Here is a 10043-nt window from a genome sequence, read left to right on the forward strand (position 1 = left end):
AATAATAATAATAAAAATAATATATATATATATATATTTATATATATATATATGAACAAATAAGTAAGTAAATAAATAAATAAATAAAAATTGAAATTGATGAGAGAGAGAGTTTCTCTCTCTTCTCTCTCTTCTTTCAGACTGAATCCTGACTTTCTCTCTCTGGAATTGGACTTTCTCTCTCTACTTTCTCTCTCTAAGATTTTCTCTCTCTAACTTGTTTTTCTCTCTCTTGATGGATTTCTCTCTCTAAAGTTATTCTTCTAAGATTAGCATAGGGGAAGGCTTCATCTGATGATTCTGATCGAGTTTAGAGACGAGTCTGATTTTAAGTGAGATTTTAATTTTGGGACTTGTTAGATTTAATTTTGAATTAACTTAATGTAAAAATATAATTTTGGATAATAGGCGCGGAAGAATCTACTAAAAGTTAGTCGATCTATTCGTTCAGTGCTCCGTGAAAGGTAAGTAATGAATCATCTTCTCGAGATATTCTAGATTTATTCTGAAAATAAATAATTATTCTCTGAAATTATGCATGATTTATGAAATTATGTTTTGAAAGAAAAGTGCTTTTGAAATGTTATGGTATATCGATTTATGCACATATTTAGTGAAAAATTATGATATATTATGGTACAAAGTATTTTGATACAGATCGGATTTATGCTCTCAGCCTAACAATGTTTCTTTGGACCCTGCCAGTGGGGGTTGTGCGCTGGTATTTGTGGACCCTACCAGTGGGGGTTGTGCGCTGGTATTTGTGGACCCTGCCAGTGGGAGTTGTGCGCTGGTATTCTGTGGACCCCGCCAATGGGGGTTAAACATTGGTCATAGTCAAGGCTGTTGAGTTACGAGTGTTTTGAATCGAATCGGATTTATGATTATATTATATGTTAATATTTGAAAATATTTGATCAGCATGAAATATACTCTTATGTTTATTTGCAGCATTATTCTTGAAAATTATATAATATCTGAATTATCTAGTTGAGATATTTGTTACTTACTGGGCTGTCTAGCTCATTACCTTTCCTTCTATTTTTCAGATTCAGATAATTAATTTCGAGCGTGGGAAGAAATATTGGGACAGAGCTTTAGAGGCGAGATTTAACGTTGTCAACTTCAATTGAACTTAGATCTATTGTTTTTATTGTTTTAGCAAAAATTTTATTAGATGTAAGACATTTGATTTAATTACTTGAATTACAGTTGAATAATAATTACTTGAATTTATTCCGCTGCGATGCATTGATATCGTGATGAGATGTCTTGCATGCTTATGGAGAGAGTTCTTCATGAGTATGCGGCGGTTGCCGCGACCCTCGATTCACAAATCTCGGGTCGGGGGTGTGACAATTAATATGGTATCAGAGCATAAGTGGATAAATTATGACACATAGAATTTGACATAGTATGAGTGTAGGTGGGTAAACATTAAGAATATTGGGATGTTAAAGTATGAGCATCATAATAATAAAAACATCAAAAGTTCAGTTAAGAGAGCAATAGATAATAAGACTCAACAGATTGATGATAAGCAGTGCTCCAGATGTGGCAAAAATCATGCAGACAAGGATTGCTATTGGAATACAGGTGCTTGTTTCAAATGTGGTCAGATGGATCATAAAATTGCTAGCTGCCCGCTAAATATAGAAAATCAAGTTGGCCAAAGAACTTATGAAGGACAACATAAGGGTGGTAGATAGATTTCTAAAAATCAGGGAAGAGTTTATGCGCTTACTCAACAGAATCCACAGGCTTCCAATACAATGGTGACATGTATGAAAAATTTCGAGGACGAAATTTTTTTTTAGGGGTGAAGAATGTTATAGCCCAAAAAGAACCAGCCCAAAAACCAAATTCGGCCCACCAAAGCCATTCAAACAAAAAAAAAAAAATAGGGTAAAAATCGGGAAGAAGACTCCCGGTAGGAGTCTTCTTCTCCGGCGAGACCCATGCGCATTAGGAGTCCTAGGATCTCTCGGAATCCTAGAACCCTCTATAAGAAGGTCTTCCCTCTCTTTAGAATCGATCCATAGGTCTCCTCCCTCTCTCCTTCTCTCCGATTTCCTCGAATTAGAGCCGCGGACACCGTCCGATTTCTCGCCGAAATTGCTCGCCGGCGAGGTCTCCGGAGGCTGAGGTAAGTTTCCCTCTTCCTCCCCTCTTTCTTCTCCTTCCTCCCCGTGCATTGTGCGCGCTGCCGGCGATGAGAGTCGCCGATTTTCGGTCGGAGAAAGAGACCTCTGTTTTGGTCTCTTTCCTGTGGATTTTTCCGGCACCGGCGATCGAAATTGATCGCCGGCCATGCTTCTCCTTGATCAGGGGAGTGGCCCCCGTCGGCCGCCGGCCTCCGCCGCGGTGGCCGTGGCCTGAACGGCCCGGCCAAGGATGGGCCACACCGTCCCCTGTTCCGGCACGGGAAGAACCAAGAAAAGAAGAAAAAGAAGAAAAAAAGAAAAAGAAGAAAAAGAAAAGAGAAAGAAGGAAAAAGAGAAAAAGAAAAGGAAAAAAAAAGAAGAAAAAAAAAGAAGAAAAAAAAAGAAAAGCAAGAAAAAGAAAAGAAAAGAAAATAATAATAATAAAAAAAAATAATAAATATATATATATATATTTATATATATATATATATGAACAAATAAGTAAGTAAATAAATAAATAAAAATTGAAATTGATGAGAGAGAGAGTTTCTCTCTCTTCTCTCTCTTCTTTCAGATTGAACCCTGACTTTCTCTCTCTGGAATTGGATTTTCTCTCTCTACTTTCTCTCTCTAGGATTTTCTCTCTCTAACTTGTTTTTCTCTCTCTTGATGGATTTCTCTTTCTAAAGTTATCCTTCTAAGATTAGCATAGGGGAAGGCTTCATCTGATGATTCTGATCGAGTTTAGAGACGAGTCTGATTTTAAGCGAGATTTTAATTTTGGGACTTGTTAGATTTAATTTTGAATTAACTTAATGTAAAAATATAATTTTGGATAATAGGCGCGGAAGAATCTATTAAAAGTTAGTCGATCTATTCGTTCAGTGCTCCGTGAAAGGTAAGTAATGAATCATCTTCTCGAGATATTCTAGATTTATTCTGAAAATAAATAATTATTCTCTGAAATTATGCATGATTTATGAAATTATGTTTTGAAAGAAAAGTGCTTTTGAAATGTTATGGTATATCGATTTATGCACATGTTTAGTGAAAGATTATGATATATTATGGTACAAAGTGTTTTGATACAGATCGGATTTATGCTCTCAGCCTAACTATGTTTCTGTGGACCCTGCCAGTGGGGGTTGTGCGCTGGTATTTGTGGACCCTACCAGTGGGGGTTGTGCGCTGGTATTTGTGGACCCTGCCAGTGGGGGTTGTGCGCTGGTATTCTGTGGGCCCCGCCAATGGGGGTTAAACGTTGGTCATAGTCAAGGCTGTTGAGTTACGAGTGTTTTGAATCGAATCGGATTTATGATTATATTATATGTTAATATTTGAAAATATTTGATCAGCATGAAATATACTCTTATGTTTATTTGCAGCATTATTCTTGAAAATTATATAATATCTGAATTATCTAGTTGAGATATTTGTTACTTACTGGGCTGTCTAGCTCATTACCTTTCCTTCTATTTTTCAGATTCAGATAATTAATTTCGAGCGTGGGAAGAAATATTGGGACAGAGCTTTAGAGGCGAGATTTAATGTTGTCAACTTCAATTGAACTTAGATCTATTATTTTTATTATTTTAGCAAAAATTTTATTGGATGTAAGACATTTGATTTAATTACTTGAATTACAGTTGAATAATAATTACTTGAATTTATTCCGCTGCGATGCATTGATATCGTGATGAGATGCCTTACATGCTTATGGAGAGAGTTCTTCATGAGTATGCGGCGGTTGCCGCGACCCTCGATTCACAAATCTCGGGTCGGAGGCGTGACATATTCTTTAGGGCTTACTCTAAGGAGTGTGCGGCCATCACGTATCCGATCCGGATGTTGGGTTCGGGGCGTGACACCAACATCAGGTGATCCAGGCTTTCGGAGTGGCATGAGCAAAGAGGACATGAGGGGGACCTTGAGCTCCTTTTTTTTTTTTTTTTTTTTTTTTTTTTGTAGTATGTCAGCATTAAGCACCCTGTTGTGATAACAAAGCCAGTTAAAGATTTTAACCTTTTCAGGTACTAATGGTGTCTTCCAAATGATTTTGCTGAAGAAGGAAGTTATGCCGCCATGGATCATGAAGAAGTAGCTTCTCCTGACTGTAAATGAACCAAAAGGATGCCATTTCCACCATCTCTTATCATTATCTGTCCCGAGGGAAAGATGGCTCCTCACTTCCTCCAGTGATTGGAGTTCCCTGTTTGCAGCTGAACTTAGAGGCTGCCTAAAGAGAGTATCCCAATTTTGAATGCTGTGAAAATGATGGATCGTTCCAAAGTTTTGATGTGCAAACATGAAGAGGTGGGGGAATCGTTGTCAATAATTGGTAGGTGGCTACTTTTCTAGCCTCCGAATTCATCAAAAAAAATCCTTGGTACTATGATCAACCATGGTTGTCATATTTTGTGGACTTAACCAGTCAAAGGAACCAGTTAATTATATTAACAAATGTAATCAATGGTTAGTTGATCATTGAAGAGATCAAGCTAGGCAGGTTGCATCACAAAAGTGTCATGGATTTATAGGTTAGAGGACCAAAGGAAATAAAAAAGCTGCAAAAATATTAATTTGAAGGTGGACAAAGTGGCATTTGCTGATGCTGACGATCATCATGGTGTTGTAGGTGTTCCAAAGTTGTATCCTTTCAGGGTTCAGGCCTAGGAGAAATGATAATTTGCCGGGTTTGTTTCTTTAATTTCTTTTGGTGCACATAACTTTGGTATCGCAAAGCCATGGCTGAGAGCAAGACATCTATCAGCATAATTTTATGTGGAGAATACTCTGATCTTGGCTTTCTGCAACTTGGATATTGAAGCAGATTCCCCCTCCCCTCTAGAGCAGATGGTAATAATTGTGAGAGTTGATCTGTGAATTTTGCTTTAATAAGTTCTTGACAATATAATAATAAGAATCATAAACAGTATCATTAATAATTGTTTTGTTGACATTATACAGAAATAATGCTCCGCATTCAATCTTTTCTTACTTTCACTTGCTTAGCAACGATCTAAAGGAATCTATATAATGAGGGAGGGGAGGGGGGAGAGAATAGTATTGTGTGGACAAGAATGAGGTGGATAGTAGTATTCTTAGGAAAGGTTTTGTGGGATTCCAAGGAGACCCTTGCAAAGAGAACATTTTGGATTTGTATGGATGCATCATGAAAGAGTAGGGAAGAAATGGTAATTCAGATAGAATTTGTGCGGAAGGCTTAAAAATTCTTTGCATGGACAACTGTCACTAGGAACTAGCAGAAAGAGTAATTATCATTAAGTGATGATATTAAAGCACGTAAGAAAGGAAAAGAAAGTGCAAGATGATGAAGCAAATTATTAGCCCAAGATCATTGTCAAGAAATTACTAGCAATATGGATTCATGCAGGTAATTAATATGTGCATACATGCATATAGATCCGTTTGCATATGCATGATATATATAGATAGATAAATAGATAGACAATGAACAAACTGTGCACAAATGTATAGCATGCTATCAGTACTACAGCAATGAACAAAAAACATAAAGCAGTTTGTTATCTATTATTATTATAATGTAAAACTTGCATGTTATGGTCCCAATATTTTTCCATGGCTTATAGGAAAAAACATAAAGAGAGAAATTTGGGCAGTCCAGGTCAGCTTGGGCCTACTTGTGGTGATTGGTCTTAGTCCTACGCACCAAACATTCGCCCAAGTCCTATACTAGCACAATTTCCGCATTCCCAGACAATAAATAATTGGGTTCAGTTTGGTTCTGTCTCTAATCCATCCAAATTTATGTCAAGCCTGTCATCTTCCCTCTCCTTGCTCACTGTTTGTGGATGCTCTGTTAAGCGTTGACAACCATCACTATAGGGGGCCAGCATGCTTTTTTTGTCTATAATGATAAAAATTTGGTTTCAACCTCTTTAAAACTCGCAAGATCTAATGCATTTTGCCACTTTCTAAGGTCGGTCTCGTGCTATATGCTGTCCCAGTCCAAGGCGATGTTCTTATATTACCCTGTGGATGTTGGGATAAGATTCAAGCTTAACTTCTCGGAATGTTCTTATTGGCGTAGAGTTGTCCTACACTGCTCTCTTCGATGTGCCTCTCTAGGTGACCTGGAGTGTAAATCATATGCCTTTGGTAAACAATTAAAAAATTCTTGACTTAAAATATTATGGACTTGAAGACTTGAGATTTTTGCTAGCATTCTACTGCAAGTTTTGTTTGGAGATCTTTAATTTGAAAATCATAATTTTTCTTTGAAATTACTAATCTCAAGGCTTGAGATTTTTGTAGGAGATGCTACAGTTGCTAGATGGAGGCGGTTCAAAAAAAATAAGATGATGGCAGGGGAGAAAATGAAGTAAGAAAATTCTTCCACCGTTTTCCCAGGGGTTTCACAAATTTCGACCTGACAGCGAACTAGTTGTACATATCTCCTATTTTTAGATGCATGTAGAATCACAAAATATTATGATAATATTTTTGTACATACAAACGCAAGCATGATGCCTTAGCTTTTGTAAGTTTGTAAGCGTCTGAAGCGGATGTTATCCACAAATTTGTACCACAGAGACCACACATCCGTTCTCATTGGGTACGATAATAGATAAACACTGAAGAGCTCCAGAAGTATATCAACCGCTTGTGCCTATGATTCTAATACCATGTAATTATTTATGATGCCAACGTCATGGTGCTCCATTCATATTTATGATGCCAACCGCTTGTACCCATGCCGACCCATCACTTTTTAAATCCTTACCCATGCTTTCCTCTGAATTATTCAGAAGCCCGGTCCACCTCTCATAAATATTTCAGAGTGACCATGGTTAAGGGACTTACTGGTGCCTCTGCTCTATTTAATGCTGTGAAGGCTTTGTCTCATTAATTTTGATGACAGAAGAGGCTGAAAGGTTTCATGCTAATACCAGAAGCACAACATTATTATTATCATTACTACTACTGCCACTACTACATGTACGCAGAGTCCCCAACTCTACAAGCTCAATAATTATTCGAACAAATTCTACATGGTGGTCTATTAACATAATTTCTTGACACTACTTCCTTCAGATTCCAGCAAAGCATTCTGGCGGTGCGACAGGATATCGAGCCCGGTCAGTGCAGTAATCGTAGATCATATGGTGTAGCCTGACCCAACGGTATGCCCTGGCCTGAATCGGACTGAGCTGGTGGTAAGAAGGAGCATCCCACCAGCTGCTGACAGTGTTACAATCGCTCCGAGCTCCAGGAACGGCGCAGGCCTCGATGTCAAAGTCTTTGTAGTAGGCATAGAAGGGAGCTTTGCTCCAGTCAATCTTCTCCAAGCCACCTCGTGTTGCCCAGTCGTCGGCATTCCAGAGAGTTGAATAGATTCCCATGGGCTGGGCATTGGGGTATGCCACTCCCCTTGCTTCATTGTTCTTGTATACTCTTATCGGAATGGCATCTACGAAAAAACTGTTGCAGAATGCCAAATAAGCAAAGGTATATTTTAGTTTATTGGATTCATGATGCACCAGTTGAGAAAGAAACTTATTTCTCATGTACTTTTTTGTGGGAAGCAGCTCCTGTCCTCTCTTCTTGGTAGCAGCAAGGCATAAGTTGAAAGCGAGTATAATTAGGTAAGCAGTCTTGTTTTCTGAATTAATTATTGTTCATAATGAAAGAATGTCTTTGAGTAATTTGAAGTTTAGTAGTATAAAGGATTCTTGTGGCTTTCAGTATACAGCATTTAAAGAATTTCATGTCCATGGAGCGAGCAAGCAATGGACTGTCACTTGTCTTAAAGCTTCTGTTGGAAGGAAAGTGGAGATATGTTTTTACTTTTAAAATGGGAGAGAAACCGTGACCATTTGTAAAGTTATACTGTCCCCTGAAAAGAGTCCTGTTCTTAGCTGGCTGGCCTTCAAAAGGACCAGTCAATGGAGGAGGGAAATCATGTGTTTTTTAGACTGGCTGGGGGGCCATGGGGATGGGTAATAATGCTGTTGAAGTAAAGCCAAGGCAGACGCAGTCCTTGTGGTCTTTTGTTTCTTTTCTTTTGCTTATGTCGTGTCCTCATGCATTGGACAGGAATCTTATAGTTCAACCAATAGGAAAGAAAGTAGGAGGAACCAAAGACATTTTCAGTGTTAAGAAATAGTTGACCGAGAAGTTTCTGTTTTCTCCAATTCAAAAGAGGGATCCTATGCATTGAACTTTCTATGATCATTAAGGTTCAAAAAGCTATCTAATACTCTGAAAGAGAAGTGTCCATCTATTGGTGTTGGCTTTCGGGATCTATTTGCTGTTAGCTTAAATGAAAGGTATCTGTGAATGGAATATGAAAGGAGTGCCGAGAGAAAAAAGAAAAAGAAAAAGAAAACATGGGACAATGACAGTGCATGTTCAAAAGATGCAAGATGCACGGATGCAGGTTATAGGGCAACTTCATCAAGAGTTCCAATTCCAACTTCTATCTCGAGAAGGTCCAAATATGTATCATTATCTTTAGAAGGTGATTTCAAATTTAGTGTTCTTATCTCAACAAGGTTGCGAGACAATCTTCGCTACTCACACGATGTGCTGGTGATTCCAAAGGATGGAGTAGGTGTGGAAATCCGCCGATGGGTCGAACCAGAGGTTCACCCTCTGCTCTCGGTCTCCCTTCCCATGGGCGTACACATTGGTCTGGACTGTATATGGCTGCCCGGACCTATTCCCCAAGAACTCAAAGTCGAGCTCATCTCGAATAGCCTCAGTTGCTGAATTGAGCTGCAAATACCCATAAATATAACTCAGAGCCCACAACTTATTGGAAAATCAAGTATCTGATACTACTCTAACCCAAGCATGCTTAATCAAATAAAGGAACAGTCCATCAAAAAATAGAACGATCAAAATATCACCCACATAGAAGGCTGTCACCGTTCCTGCAGAGTCTCCAGGGACGAGTTTGATCTTCATTCTTACATGTCCGAACATGAATTTGTTATTTGAAGCAAACCCGCAACCTTTTTCAAACAAAGCAAGTTATATTCCTACCATTTGGTATACTGAGATATGACAAAAGACTACATAGAGAAAGAAGGAAAATGAGCACCTGAGGATGGATCAAGGGAGAGTTGGATTGCGGCGCCATTGTTGAGCAGCTTGAGGTGGGATTCTGCCCATGTTGTATGGAAATCACGCATAAAGAATGCAGGTTTTGCAACCGATGATTGGGGGAGGAGAAAGAGCATAGGAAATAAGATGAAGAAAATATTGAAGAAGCTTCCCCCTGTCATTTGTTTTGCTTCTCAATACTAAGAGGAGAGAGGAGAGAACCCTGAGATCATCTGCTCACTTGGTGCAGCTATTTGTAGATGGCCTCCTGGTACAGTAATGACTGTCATTAGGACTGGTTGATTCGCTGGATGTGGAGGGAAAGAAGGGGAAGAGGGGTACATCAAAGCCAGCTGATAGTGGGCCCTGCAGTTGGGTGGGCCTACAGCTCCAGACTGGTTGCTTGGGCTAGGACCAGCATTGCGGCCTCGAACAGCAAATAGCCTTTTTGGCCAATCATAATGCGCACTCTATTATTGGTTCAATAACTTTGTGGATGATGATGAAAGGCTAGAAAGTTGGACCAACGTATATTTGCCGCGTGGAAGGCCCATTAGTGCCATATTTATTTTTTATTTTTTCCGTTCCCCTCCTTTTGGCGCGCATTTTGGTGGGGCCGGGGTTGAATTATAACTTTTTAGACACACTTCTAAGAAGAAAGTTTACGTGATTCTTGAGGACTACTGGATTCGCTCCAATCATCTTCCAAATAATTGCTATTCACCTACCGATATTATTATAAATTAGATGCAATTTACACTGTGTCTTTCTTGGATACAATGGATCAGTGAGTTCGAAAGGTGTGGCACG

At 38.8% G+C, this 10043-nt stretch overlaps 1 protein-coding gene and 1 long non-coding RNA gene across 2 annotated transcripts; one reads left to right on the forward strand and one right to left on the reverse strand.

Moving 5' to 3' along the window:
- Positions 1-7061: 7061 nt before the first annotated feature.
- Positions 7062-9496, reverse strand: LOC105039290 (probable xyloglucan endotransglucosylase/hydrolase protein 7). Its single transcript, XM_010915397.3, has 4 exons — positions 9232-9496; positions 9042-9142; positions 8707-8903; positions 7062-7607 (listed from the first exon to the last, which is right to left on the reverse strand). The coding sequence occupies exons 1-4, from the start codon at positions 9413-9415 to the stop codon at positions 7217-7219; spliced, it is 873 nt and encodes a 290-aa protein (XP_010913699.1). The 5' UTR covers positions 9416-9496; the 3' UTR covers positions 7062-7216.
- On the forward strand, positions 7409-8692 carry LOC105039289 (uncharacterized). The gene is made up of 3 exons (XR_830884.4): positions 7409-7634; positions 7715-7771; positions 7872-8692. It is a non-coding gene; the product is annotated as an uncharacterized lncRNA (long non-coding RNA).
- Positions 9497-10043: the final 547 nt, after the last annotated feature.

Source organism: Elaeis guineensis, chromosome 1 (genome assembly GCF_000442705.2).
Source record: "Elaeis guineensis isolate ETL-2024a chromosome 1, EG11, whole genome shotgun sequence".
Taxonomy (NCBI): domain Eukaryota; kingdom Viridiplantae; phylum Streptophyta; class Magnoliopsida; order Arecales; family Arecaceae; genus Elaeis; species Elaeis guineensis.